The following is a 14,622-nucleotide window of genomic DNA, read 5'->3' as shown; positions in this document are numbered from 1 at the left end:
CAAAGTGCATCAGCCATATGCATACATATATCCTATGGAGGTTCCTTAAAAAAAACTAAAATAGAACTACCATATGACCCAGCAATCCCACTACTGGGCATATACCCTGAGAAAACCATAATTCAAAAAGAGACATGTACCAATGTTCATTGCAGGACTATTTACAATAGCCAGGACATGGAAGCAACCTAAATGTCCATCAATAGATGAATAGATAAAGAAGATGTGGCACGTATATACAATGGAATATTACTCAGCCATAAAGAGGAACGAAATTGAGTTATTTGTAGTGAGGTGGATGGACCTAGAGTCTGTCATACAGAGTGAAGTAAGTCAGAAAGAGAAAAAGAAATACTGTATGCAAATGCATATATATGTAATCCATATAAATTTTAGAGTAAAGTTATCTATATATACAAAAAGCCTTGTTCAGATTTTGATGGGAATTGCATTATACCTACGGATCAATGTTTGGAGAATTATACTCTTTACTGAGTCTTCCAATCTGTGGACATGAATGTCCCTTTATTTTTTTACCTCTCTGATTTTGTTCAGTCGTGTTTGCTAATTCTCAGCACACAGATACTGTACGTGTTTTGTTCGTTTTCTCCTAAGTATTTCATTATTCTGGGAGCAACTGTAAATGGCGTAATCACTTTTAATGCCTTTGTAAAATTTCATTTGGTGGATGTCATCATTTACTTAATTCTTCCACTGTTTGCCGGACATTTAAATTGTTTCTCATTTCTTCACTCTTATTAAAAAAACATTGTAACAATTTTTTTTTCCATATTCAGATTGTTTTGATACAGCCTGAGGAGTGAGATCGCTGGGTCAGGCGGTGTGAACGCATGTGCCTCTAGGTGACGGTGGAATGTGTGTGTGAATAAAAGCAGGCTTCCTGCTCGGTACCCACCCGTCTGCCCTGTTGTCCAGTGAGACCGACGGCTTTCGGTGCATAGTGGCATGTATTTTTCCAAGACGTGGACTCCGTGGTTTTTAGATCCTCTCCTGCCTTGTCACTCGTTGCTCTCTGTCAAGATATAAAGTTCTCTGTAGGGCACAGCCATTGTTTTCCCAAACACAGGGCCGCATCCTGCTCACTTGCCCACGTGTTCAATCGTGCTGCCATCTCTCCACTCACACGACTGGCGGCTCGTGATCGTTTTGCAAATTATTCCCATTTGCTGAGACGTTACCGGTTTGAATAATTCATCCTTATCTACACCCCGCAGATTCTGCTTTGTCCGCCCTCGTGAAGATCACAGACATGCCTGCTAATGAGAGGGGCACCAACATCACTTTTTTTGTTTTTTTAAAATTTATTTATTTATTTATTTATTTTTGTTTTTGGCTGCGTTGGGTCTCCATTGCTGCGTGCGGGCTCTCTCTAGTTGCGGCGAGCGGGGGCTACTCTTGGTTGTGGTGTGTGGGCTTCTCATTGCGGTGGCTTCTCTTGTTGCAGAGCACGGGCTCTAGGCGCACCGGCTTCAGTAGTTGTGGCACACGGGTCCAGTAGTTGTGGCTCACAGGCTCTAGAGCGCAGGCTCAGTAGTTGTGGCTCGCGGGCTCTAGAGCGCAGGCTCAGTAGTTGCGGCGCACGGGCTTAGATGCTTCGCGACATGTGGGATCTTCCTGGACCAGGGCTCGAACCCGTGTCCCCTGCATTGGCAGGTGGATTCTTTGAGGAAGAAGTGATCTCTACTTTGAGGAAGGGCTATAAATATAGACATTCCAGCATAAGACTTTCCCAATCATAGCAATCAGTTTTAGTAACTGTTGCTGTGTGTTTGCTGCACCATTTTTAAAAAGCCTGTTACTTTAGCAGTGTTTTCTTTGCAGAAACCAAATGGCCCTTCTCCACATAAGTGTTGCTTAGAGATGCCCAATCAGTGCCTGCTCACTGGACAGGAGGCTGCAGTGTACTGGTCTGTGGTACCCGAGTCGGGTGTCTTCAGAGGACATTTGAGTGATTGGATGGACACAGCCCAGAGCTTTTGCTGTAGTTTGGTGTTTACCCTTGAGTCACTGTTTATGTCTAGTGTTCCGCTGGGTGCTGGAGGATCTGTACTTTCGTTACAATTTGTACCTTTGACTTAAATGTTCCCGAGCACAAATTTACAGTGAGATGCTCTTCCCAGTAGAGCAAGAAAAACACAAACAATCCACTAGACTTTGAATTTTCACATCGTCTTTGAGGATATTCTTGCCCTTTTGAACATCCCAACCTACCATCTGACGACCAGCTTCGAATGCAAAGAAATTCTTACGGATGGTTCTGGAGGACCTTTGGTTTCATACCTGAAGAGAAAAATAAATGAAGCCTTTGTAATGATGCTGGTAGGTGTTCTGCCGCTAATTACGTGTCCCTGTGAGTCTGTCACCTTTACTAGAGAAGGAGCGCGAGATGGCCTCATGGAATAGGGAGAACTGACACCCAGCTGTCTGTACAGGTGGCTCGGCCCGGTTCTGTTGTGGAGAGAGCACAGCTGAGCGGGGAATGCTGGGCCTTCCGTTGGCAGGAGATACCGAGACTTGGAACAGAAAACAGCCTGGCAGGAGGGACACATCCCACGGGCACAGAGTCCCTGACACCAGCTGACTCTGCATGTCCTTACCTCTGTCAGAAACATCACAGTTATCAACAGCTTGTTTTGACGGAGATATTTACCGAAATGTTGATTTTGAAAACAAAAATTGGATATCAGGTCAGAAATATGTAAATAATTAACTCTTGGAGATGATGACATCCAGATAAGTGAAATTTTCCTTTTTCTGGAAGAAAACATGAAGCTGTCCCAGTCGATCTCACTGGGATGAGACTATAGTTGCACCGATAGTGGGTGATCGTCGCGGAGGCTTTTCATTTGGGAGTCTCAAGCCCACGTTGTCAGCTTTTCTGCACTCTCGGTGCAGCCTCTCTCTCTTTCACACATCTCAGATCCGAAGTGAGAACGTTCTGAGTATGAGGTCGGATGGGAAAGGGTGATAATTGCCTGTTCGGTGCACGGCAGGCAGGCAGCCTGGTATCATTCTATCACCCTCTTTACTCGGCACTATTTTTAGAGTTGTACTAAAGAATAAAGACTTAGCCCCGTCAGCACACACACCACTGCCCCAGGACAGACGCTGTCCCCATACGGAGCTGTGTGTTCCGTAAGGAAGCTTCTCTGCGGCGGGACCTAGCGCCATACGTTTCCATCCACGGTTTTGAGGCTCTTTGGCGATTCCTCAGTGCCTCTTGACAAATGCAGATAACGACTTCCTCATCCGTGTGCGCAGTGACTCTTTGCTAAGCACGTCCTTGAAGGTGGCTTTCCAGATGAGATGGAAATTGTCAGTGGCCACATCTAGAACCCGCGCCTGAAACGCCACACCCAGGTACCAGGGCCTCTGTCACTTCACACCTCATGTTCCACAGAGCGTTGCCTTTTCGGGGGGCTCAAAGATTGATGGAACTTACTAGAACTAACCCACCTGAGGGACGTCGAGGTGTCGGAACCTGGGAGCCTGCGGCCCGTGTGTCTGAGGGCGCCTGTGTCTTCCTCTCTCTGTGCAAGGAGGCCCCTGCAGAAACGCTGCTGTCTGCCCGCCACCGCTATAATCACAGCTTCCAGGGCGTCCGATTTGCATAGACTGTGACTTATAAAAATACCAGCAGACCGAGAGGCTTTCAGAAGGATGGAAGGGAAGATAATTTGAGGGAACGACAGGCAATGAGGGCAAAGAAAGCCAGAAGCCGTGAGGGGTGGCGCTTTCATTTAAAAACAGAGCGAAAAGTCCACCTTGCCTTTAATAACAAAAGTAATGAAAAGGAGGTAGAGGGCAAAAGTCTGGGTGGGAAGGAAAAGGCAGAGAATAAAAATGAGGCGCGTCTTGGTGGTTTCCCCTCCCCGCTCCTCTGAGTTTCTTCACTTCCCCCTGCTGTGACGTACGAGTCCCAAGTTCAGCCCAGTTCAGAGCCCGGGAGCAGCTCAAGGTTTCTTTCTGAAGGTGGAGACGCCTGGCTGGTTGGCCCTGCGCGTGAGTTACTGCCGGGGCCGCCCTGGGGGCTGCGTGGCTTTCTTCGGTAAAAGAACGGGGAAACGCCGTTCCAAGACGCGTGAGAAAAGAGTGCCCCCCAACCCCCCCGCGTGCACTGCACGATCTGCCCTCGGGGAGCTGCAGCATCCGGGTGGGCGCCGCACCAGGCGGGTCTGCGGCTCAGGCCCCGGACCCCACCCGGTGGAGCCCGGCAGGGGCCGCCGCCGCGTGCGTCCGCCTTCTCCTGAATCTCAGAGCCGCTGCCTCCGGCCTCGGTTTCCTCCAGCGCTCTCCCTTCTCGTTCCCTTGCTCCTGTGCCTCCACGCAGGGTTTGTTCTTCTTCCGTGGGCCGTCCTTGTTCTGTCTGGAGGCCAGCAAGTGCCCGTAGAACCAGCTGGAGTCCCACTCTCGCTGGGGAAGTGTCGCCATCCCAAATGCCTTAGCTTATATTTAGCCCTTTGGAAACGGAGTGGAAACTTTCAGTAGAAATAGTTTCCCGAGGAGACGATTGGACCAGTGCAGCTGGTCCTGTAATTTCATCTCACATTTGCTCACGCCAGTGGGAGCAGACACATTGGCGGAGACGTGTGAAGGGCGATTTAAAGAGCAGAGAAGAGTCTGCAATGCATGAGCCACTGCGTCTCAGGAGCTTCCTCGGGCGGGTGGGGGAGGAAGCCGAGCTGCGCGGAGCCCGCGTCCCATCCGGGCCCCGGGAGGTCGGGATCCGCTTGCGGCTCGGCCCCTGGGTTTGCTTGGAGAAGCCACCGGACCTGCCTAGGAGGAGGAGGTTCCCTCTGGCTCTGAGTCTGAGGCCCACGCCTGGTCCTTCTACCTGGTGTTATCACGCGAGCACAGCCGTCTCCTCGGGGACCGTGGTAGTGAACGGTCTGTGTCGTTGATTCTGGACGCTTTACTGGGCGTGGGGTGCGCCTCCCCGAGGGACTTTTCAATGGTCCCCTGTCTTCACTCCCTGGGAGAGACAGACGAGCTACTTGGTGGCTTCTCTCCACTTCCCAAGCATTTCTGAACTTTGTTCCTAGCAGTACGGTGGGCTAGGTGTGGTGAGCCCTCTTGCTAAAAACAATGGAAAGTATGGATAAAATATCTCTTTCAAACAGTCAAATGCGTCGGTGAGCTGGGAAGTGGTAGGAAATACTCAGCGGCTCTGCCCCGGGGCGGAGGGCCAGCGACAAATGCCAGGTCTGCCCGCGTAGCCCTGTCACCTGCCCGTGCGGAACGGAGGTCCCGGGAGGCTCCCGGCCCCTGACGTCCCCCAGGACCTCACCTGGATGAGCCTCGCGTCTGGCGTTCTGGGGGCGGCTCCAGACCTAAGAGCTGTCGGTGTTCAGACGGTAACACAAAGCCCCGAGACAGGACTAGACATCAGCCTGAAGGGCTGATGACGGCGAAGAAGAGCCGGGGTCCAGGGGGTGTTGGGAGACGGGGAGATAAGGAGACGGGGCAGAGGGGGCTGTCGGGAGACCCGGGGGCGTGATGTCCCGGAATCCAAGTGAGGGCAGTGTTTGGAGGAAGATGGGGTGATGGCTGGTGCCCAGTGCGGCGGACTCTGAGGTCTGTCCCCTGGGTTGAGCCCCGTGGAGGGTTTTGATGACCTGATGAGGTGAAGAGAGTGGGTAGCCGTGGGTGTGAGAGAGGAGAGGCGGGAAGTGGGGCAGCGAGGGTGCAAATCCCTTCCAAGAGCTGGGGGGGGGGCGGGGGGGCCGTGCAGCCCGTGTTTCCTGAGGAGGATGTGGACGGGACAGCCTGTACGTGTGCTGCAGGGAGCCACCCTGCAGGACGGGCAGTGGGGCTCGAGGTGAAGCCCCGTCCTTCGCAGAGATTCCAGACTCCGTAGTCCCACCCGCGGCCTGGGGTCTGCATTTTTAACGAGTTCCCTGGCGGTTCTGATGCAGGGGCACCGTGGCCACAGCCTCTGGAACACGATGTCATTCCCTGGTGAGGACGTCCTGTTTTGGGGTCTAGAAGAGGGAGCTGTGGTGCCCCGATGGGAGATGCATCGAGATGTCGGCCTCTGCTGACCCGAGCTCCCGGCGGGACCCCCGAAAGCCAGGCCACAGCTCTCTGGCCGTTAACTCCGCTGCGTGAACGGCGCCCGGAGTGGGACGGGGTTAGCCTGGCAGGACTTGCTCAAAGCGAGTCGGGGCTTCGGTGATTTCCTTGTTCTTTTCTGCACTTTCACGAGTCACCTGTTTAATAACTTATTCTTTGCTCTTTCTGAGAAGTGACATCCTGCATGCAAATCAGTGATTTCTAGAATGACCTGTCCCCCTTTTTTGGAGACAAAGCTAACGCTTGCCCGATTTTTATTTTCTACGTCTTTGTCATTAATATTTCACAACTTTTTTTTTAACCTCTTTATTGGAGTATAATTGCTTTACAATGGTGTGTTAGTTTCTGCTGTATAACGAAGTGAATCAGCTATACGTATACATATATCCCCATATCCCCTCCCTCTTGTGTCTCCCTCCCTCCCACCCTCCCTATCCCACCCCTCTAGGTGGTCACAGAGCACCGAGCTCATCTCCCTGTGCTGTGCGGCTGCTTCCCACTAGCTGTCTATTTTACATTTGGTAGTGTATATATGTCTCTGCCACTCTCTCACATCGTCCCAGCTTACCCTTCCCCCTCCCCATACCCTCAAGTCCATTCTCTACGTCTGTGTCTTTATTCCTGTCCTGCCCCTGGGTTCTTCAGAACCATTTGTTTTTATTTTTAGATTCCATATATATGTGTTAGCATACGGTATTTGTTTTTCTCTTTCTGACTTGCTTCACTCTGTATGACAGACTCTAGGTCCGTCCACCTCACTACAAATAACTCAGTTTCATTTCTTTTTATGGCTGAGTAATATTCCATTGTATATATGTGCCACATCTTCTTTATCCATTCATCTGTCGATGGACACTTAGGTTGCTTCCATGACCTGACTATTGTAAATAGTGCTGCAATGAACATTGACTATTTCACAGCTTTTAATCTGCATTTACTTTTCATAAATATTCTCCCTTTAATGACGTGAAAAGCGAATGATTCAGAACAGAGGAAATTACCTTCCAAGGTGGCTTCAGCGCGGGCAGAGCCCGGAGGGCGCCGTGACGGGTCCTCTCCGGCCGTTTCCATCACTGTCCCTGTGTCTCTAATACCTGCGCAGGAGTTTCCTCCGTCAGAATGTCAACAGGGAGTGTAAAATTCACTGTCATAAATTATCTTGTCCTATGTTGATGTCATTTCAGCAATTCGTTTCTCTAGTTTTTCTCTCTCGCATTAGAACATTTTTGAAACCCTTGCTTACAGAGCAAGCGCCTGACCGCGGCACCAGGTTCTCCCCACAGGTTTCTCAAGTTATTTTAAAAAAATACTCTTTCAAAGGAGTTATGCTACAAACCAAATTTTTAGTGCTATATGTAGAGGGAGCAGACTTTATTTTCCTAAGGGAATGGCATTAAAGTCCACATAGAAGAGTCTAGAAAAAATGACCTGCCTCATAAAAGGGAAAAGGCGTTTACTTCAAAATGAAGCATAGACACTATTTTAAATCTGGTTGCCCTTTAAGGCAAGAGTCACAAAATGACTCAGAAAATATCACCGTCCAGTCTGGAAACCGTTAGAAGCAGACAGGCCCGGGCACGTTCTCCGTGCTCCCATCTGGCTGTGCCCTGGGCACACAGCAATCAGCATTGGATTCCAGACCTTTTCTCTTTTTTTCTTTCTTTCTTTTTTTAAAAAATAACTCTTGGGAAAGAGGAAAACAAAATATCTCAAGCAAGTTCAAGCCAAAATGTCACTATGAATGTAGAACTCTACAATCTAAAATGTGAAACTCTTAGTTCCTTTTTCTGTGGGTCGTCAAGAGTCTTTGCTGGTTCCAGACCTTTACCGATTTACAATGAGACATTAACTGCGTCGCAGCGCTCTCAGGGAGCAGCCTGAGGTTTTAACGCCACTTCCGAGGAGGAGGTTAGGTGTGTGCTTTGAGTGCGTTTGCCGTAAATACTTGGACAGCAAGAATCTACACAAAATGAAATGTTAAGAGAGATCCGCTTCTAAGCCTTTGAGTCGAAACGTTCGGGCAGTGATGAGTCAGGACGGTGAATACTCCGTGTGGGCGGGGGAGACCTGACGGCCTGCGTGCGGGCCGCCTGCTCGCAGGAGGGGTGAAGCGGGGCCGTGGCGGGAGTCCTGGGGTCCGGGGCCCCCTCCGGGGATGCTGCACTGCAGGAACTGGGTCACCCGCCCGCCGAGGGCGTCACAGCAGGTTGAGTGACCTCATGCACCTCCCCACAGAGAAACACCTACTTTACAGTTTTTCCATTGCACATAGCCGGTGGTGGATCGGTGGCCATACCGCCTTACGGGTGAAGTAATACGTCTCTGGGGACAGGTAGTTCTCTGATGAGAATTTGTACTGATTTCTGCCAGAGTTTTAATTTAAAGATCAAGGGCTTTTTCTCCTACTGGGAAGGCTTCTGGACTGGTAGAAAATCCTATCTGATTTGCTTCTTCTGAAATATAATCTCTGGGACGGCAGTCAATCATCCTCTGCATTAGCTCCGGCAGAAGTACAAGGGAGAGTAGAATAACAAGGAGGAGAAGGAGGAAAGAAATCTGCATTTCGCAGACGACTTCTGCCTATAGATCCTGTTGATGGACTTTGTGACCACAGCGGTGTAGACATTAAGACAGATTCTCAGGGGTTCGTTTTGTTCCATGGTTCCCACATTCCTCCCCGTCCAAAATTTTGCCCCAGCTGTTTAGAAGCAGCATGGATTTCCCTGAGATACGGGTAAGACCACACGACACAACTCCATGGGGAAAAGAAACAATGAAAGGCTCGCAAACGGAATCATTGGGATGAACAAGCAAGTTGATTTTGTAAAGCCCTGTGGTGTCACCGCTTTAAACTCCTATCCTGAAAATCCATAACGTATCCGACTTGTTGTAACTGCAGAGGACGAATCCAGAGGAACCCCTTGATTTGTACTTTTGTCCTTTTTCTCTTGCAGGAGGAAGGCATCGTGAAGGAGATTGACATCAGTCATCATGTGAAAGCAGGCTTTGAAAAGGCCGACCCTTCCCAGTTTGAACTGTTGAAAGTTCTGGGACAAGGGTCCTATGGAAAGGTAAGTTAGGTCCGTGGTTCCCTCCAAGCGAGTCTCATTCCACTGGGGCTGGTCCCTCACGTCAGGGCGAAGCACTTGAACGTCTGGTGAAGGAGACGGCAGAGGTGCCTCCGGAGCCCAAGGGAGAGGTGGCCCCAAGCTGAGGGAATGGAAAGTACAGGCAGCGCCCACACGGTGGGTCCCGTGGTGGCTGGAGCTGGGGCCTCAGTTTGCCTGAAGCCCGTGACCGTGGAGCTGAGCTTAGGGACACCACACACCTTCCCTCTCCTGTAGCTTCCGTGGGCCTCTAGTGTATCACTGTGCTGGCTAGGGTCCTTGAACTTAAGCCATGCATCTTTGGAAGTGCACACCCCACAAGTATTTCTCAAAAAGAAAGAAAAACTAGGAGAACAAGGAAGAAAGGAACAGAGGAGGCAGCACCCTTTGGGACCGGTTCATGTGACCGTCACCAAGGAGTCAAGGAGCCTGGGACTGCAGGCCGGCTCCCCTCACCCTCCGTGTAAACTGTGCAGATATTTTGCCTGTCCAAGCCTCAGTTTCCCCATCTATGAAAGGGACATAGTGTGAACTACTTTCTATAGTTATTCTATGGATTAAATAAGACATGACTCCTAGACGTCTAGCAATCGTCTACGATGAATCTGTGCGCTACAATTTTTCGTTTCCTTTCTTTTTCACCTTCCAATTAAAATGAAAACTGATTTCTCTCAGGAAATGAGAAATAGTTGTCTCTTTATATAGGGCCACATCCATATACAGCATGATGTCCATACATCTTTCACGAGGATAAGTGAATTATTCCAGGGCAGTGCTAATATCTCCACGTTCTTGGTGTAACTGTTAGAAATTATACAGACTTATGATTTCTAGAACATGAGGCCCTGAGGTAAACCATGAAGCCAGCCTTTCCTAGAGTTTAAGCAGAACAGAGTCCTGGCTTTTTAAAGTAACTATTTTTGGACGGTATGTGGACATTCACCACATCTCCCCATTCTTCATAGGACTTTGTGCCAAGACGAAATCTGGCGCATGTCGATTTCATGTAGGATTAATCGTTTGTTAGTGACGTTCTAGATAATCTCTTACAGACCACGAAATTTTGATTGTTTGTGAAATCTCTCTTTTGGCATTCTTAAAAGGTAGAATGTCTTTTTATTTTATTTTTTCTTTTCCGCACAATGTGGTACGGAACATGTGTTTATACTAATGTATCTACAGACATGTTCGTTTGAACCATATGAAATTACCAGTGTTCAAAATGTTGTGGCCGCCAAAAATGGCTATTTCATATGGTTTATAAGGCGTTTATGAAAGTAGGGAAATGAAGATTTCAGGCTCTCAGGGTGAAAAGCTGCTACTAAAACATAGAGGCAGGCCTGTTTATGTGGTAATGGACTGTCTTCCCATTAATTAGAAATGTTGGAAGAAGACAAAGTGGCATAAGTCTTTCTCTAAGAACCGTGACGTGGAAATAGGGACAGGCAAGGTGCCCCTTGCCCCCTTTCAGAGACGCTGCCCACGAGTTGTTTCTTGAGGACCCACGGGACCAGTGCAGCTGAATCACCTCTGTCCCGGGTGGTGGAGACCGTGATCCACCTCGCAGGCGAGGCCCAGGGTTGCTGGGTGGGCACTGGCTGATGCCCTGGCCTATTGCAGGACCCAGATTTCACTGAGCGCCCTCCCCGCAGGGTGTCTGGAAGCAGCAGAGATGGAGAAAGCCTTCTGAGCTCAAGGAAAATGGATGTGAGCGTGTCCGTTCAAAATTCGACTGAACAAAAGCCACGTTGACGTTGCCCTGCTCAGATACCTGGGAGTTCAAAATGAAAAAGGAGGAAAGACTTTTTTCAATCCCCTGCAATTTTTTTTTTTTTTTTTTTTCCGGTACGCGGGCCTCTCACTGCTGTGGCCTCTCCCGTCGCAGAGCACAGGCTCCGGACGCGCAGGCTCAGCGGCCACGGCTCACGGGCCCAGCCGCTCCGCGGCACGTGGGATCCTCCCGGACCGGGGCACGAACCCGTGTCCCCTGCATCGGCAGGCGGATTCTCAACCACCGCGCCGCCAGGGAAGCCCTCTGCAAATTTTGAATTTCAGTGTTGATTAAAAAAAGAAATTCTTTGGGAAACAAGTGAAATCCTGGTGTCGGGCGGAATCCCCTGGAATGACAAGCTTCGTAACGCTGCGCACGTTTCCTTCCCAGCCATCGCCGTATGAGGCATAAAAAAAGTAAAGCTCAAAAGATTAATATCTTCTGATACTAATAAATAAAGCGATAAATTAAGAGCTTAAAAGTAAAATAAGTCAGTGAAGAGAAATAAAAGGAAGAGGCAGTGGCAAGTCCTACAGATGTTTAACCTCCACTAGCTACCGACTCACGAGCTCAAGCGCTGCCTGTGCGTTGGGCCTGGTCACCGGATCGGGACCCTCGCGGACGCTGGAGGTGAGGTTCAGGACTCCCGGCGGACGAGGCTGCTGGGCCGACCCGACAGGGCTCTGGAAAGCTCCACCCAGAGGTCCCCTGGGAACGGTGGGCACTAGAGAACCACAGTCACAAATCTCATGTGTCCACACAGCGCTATTTGTTATGAATGCTTTGTAAAAGCCAAACTAACGACAAGAGGGGGAAATCCGTATGTTCTACCGCCCCTGTTATTTTCTTCATCTCTAAATGGACATGCGAATCACATGTCCCTATGCAGGAGTATCTTCCTCTTGCTCTCTGCGAGAGGAAGAAGGGCACAGCTCCGTGTTTGCACCCTGCGGGAAGCTCCTGTTAAGCAGACGTCTCCTGCAGAGACTCCGGAGAGTAGGCGTGAACCTGGGCTCCGGGGTCCCGTTCGTCCCCGTGTTCTTATTCTCACCCCTTCAGGGACTGCAGCTGTTGGAGGCACGGAAATGGATAAAATGCCACGGTGACCTCCTCGCTCATGCCTGCTGCTGGCCCCAGACTGCTCCTGGGAATCGCCCAAGTGACTTTATCCTCCGCCCGCAGCCTTCACTTCCCTTTCCTCAGCCCCCGCCCTCCCCTTGTGCAGCTGGAAGATCGTTCCTGGAAAGGAGCAGCGCTCACCCCCAAGGGGGGGCCCCGGCTGGGGTTAGGCTCTCTCACAGGGGCGTTTGAGGCCGGCGGCCTCAGGAATGTCCCCAGACGGGACCCCACAAGGGGCAGTGCGCACTGCCGTCCCCACGCCCCGCCCTGCAGAGCCCAGGGGGCCAAGTAGCCCGTCTGCCGAAGGAATTTGCTGGGAGTAGTGGGGACAGTTTCTGGCCATTAGTAATTTGGTCAAAGCGTGATTATTTCAGTGGTGGCCGGAGAGCAGGGGTCGGTAGTGCTTGGGAGCAGAGGAAGGCAGCCTTTCCTTAGTGGCCAAGCAGGCAGTGAGAAAGCAGCGAAACACTTTGAGGAATGGGGCAGAGGGTGGCCGAGTGTTAAAATGCGTGGTGCTGCCCAGACGTTCCCCGAGAGCTTCGAGGAAGGTGGAAACAAACCCTCTGCCCCCTCCCTGGCTCGTCACCTGCCCCTCGGTCTCCCCAGGCAGATAAGGACCGGATTGTGATCCCACGTTCTGAGGTGGGATCAAACCCCAATGAGAAACGTCCTTGCTCCCCCGTGACTGAGCGTTGGGGTTTGTAAGAACAGGTCTGTAAATGTCTTCCTCTGGGGGGAGGTTGGTCCCCTGACCCCCTCTGGAAGCGCACGGCCGCCGTCCACTTGGGTCGTGTGCTGGGAGGACCCTGCGGACCAGTTGCCAGGCTCGCGTGTTGAGGGAACACTGCGGACCAGTTGCCGGGTTCCGGTTCCGAGACAGAGCGAGACAGAGAATCTCGCCCAGAGAACGAGGTAGCGTGAGTTGGCTGATCGCGGGGACACACGGCGACTAGGGCAGCTTCGGGTGACACGGCATCTGCCTCCGTGTGTGCTCACCGAAGGGCTTTGCAGAGTCTCGGCTGAGCTTCCGAAGAAGCAGCTCTAAAAATGAAACGCGGGAGCACATGAAAAGTCCCCTGGGTTGAGTGTTAGAGATTCGGCAGCTGTCTTTGCTGAAATTGTCCCGTCGTTTGGGAACTTACCTCACCACGTTAGAATGTGTTCCTGAATCACGTAAGGACGAAGAGGCCTCGGACGGGAGGGCTCTCCCGGGGCAGACAGAGACAACCTCTGGACTCGTATTAAATCCACGTTTAAGTCGATTGTTAGCGTATTTTGTTGTTTCTCTCGAAATGCGTTTGTCTCCTGTTGGGTGCTCTGCTTGCTGTAGGGCCGTTCCTGCTGCGTTTCTTGCAGGACCTGGCGTGTGGCAGGAGCCTGACAAGTATTGCTAGTGTGGAATTGCTTTCCTTTCTTTTGAAAATAAAAGTAGAACTCCGTTTTTTTTTTGTTTTTTTTTTTTGTTTGTTTGTTTTTGTGGTATGCGGGCCTCTCACTGTCGTGGCCTCTCCCGTTGCGGAGCACAGGCTCCGGACGCGCAGGCTCAGCGGCCACGGCTCACGGGCCCAGCCGCTCCGCGGCACGTGGGATCCTCCCGGACCGGGGCACGAACCCGCGTCCCCTGCATCGGCAGGCGGACTCTCAACCACTGCGCCACCAGGGAAGCCCAGAACTCCTTTTTAAAACAGATGAATATAAATAGCCATTATTATCCGTCATCTCATTTTTATTAATAAAACCTGAGTTGCAGTAAAAGAAAAAAAGTTCATGTGAAGCGATCCGTGCAAGATTTGCGTCCTTGAAACTAAACCATCGTGGTCAGATGCCATGTGAACTTGGCCTTCCGTGTGGACAGTCTTCCCTACTTCTGAATCCACGCATGTACCTCACATACATATTCACGTGTGAGAACCTACGGACCCCCCCCTCATATTGTGGGGAAGAGGCGGAGAAAGGAACGAAAAGGGGGACAGAAAAGACCGACTCTGGATATTCCAAAGGCTCGACCTTCTGAACACACCTCCTTCATACATACCTGTCCTCGTTTTTCTCCGTTGTCCCCTCGTTTTGAAAGAGGGGCTTTACCCTCGTCACTAGCGTTCCGATGACGGATGCCTCGTCTTGGGGCTGATGGGTCGTCTTCACTGCAGTTCAGTGGGTGGACCGCTCTGTCCCACAGCCCCTGTGGGTCTGGACACGATCCGTGGCGACGACACGCGGTGAAGCTCCAAGCACACACGCGGGCAGCACCCGTGCCTTCTGGACACACACGTCGTCGGCACCCGCGTCTCTGTCGTGACGGCAGATTTTTGCACCTATTGGTAAATACTGTTAGGAAAGGCAAATACTGTTGTTTCCTCTGCGTGGAAGGTGTTCTGTTCGTGACAGATACCCCAGGTTGTTTGGTTGGTTTTTTACTAGTTTTGTTCAACAACTCAAACAACTGTCTTTTCCTCCACAATACGCGTCAAAATGTTTCCCAGCAGATGTTGTGTCCACATGAGGTTATGTGAGAGCCACTCAGGAACCACC

At 50.8% G+C, this 14,622-nt stretch overlaps 1 protein-coding gene across 7 annotated transcripts in view; it reads left to right on the top strand.

Moving 5' to 3' along the window:
- The window catches only part of RPS6KA2 (ribosomal protein S6 kinase A2), a 348,075-nt gene that overhangs the window by 259,314 nt on the left and 74,139 nt on the right, over positions 1-14,622 (top strand). For all 7 annotated transcript variants that reach the window (XM_067011135.1, XM_067011137.1, XM_067011138.1 and 4 more), the window contains one exon: positions 9,048-9,164. In XM_067011135.1, the coding sequence (XP_066867236.1) occupies positions 9,048-9,164 (117 nt within the window). The remainder of the gene's footprint in view (positions 1-9,047; positions 9,165-14,622) is intronic.

Source organism: Kogia breviceps, chromosome 13, assembly GCF_026419965.1.
Source record: "Kogia breviceps isolate mKogBre1 chromosome 13, mKogBre1 haplotype 1, whole genome shotgun sequence".
NCBI lineage: Eukaryota > Metazoa > Chordata > Mammalia > Artiodactyla > Physeteridae > Kogia > Kogia breviceps.
The sequence above is the reverse complement of the archived record's forward strand: the minus strand, read 5'-3'. Positions and strand labels throughout refer to the sequence as shown.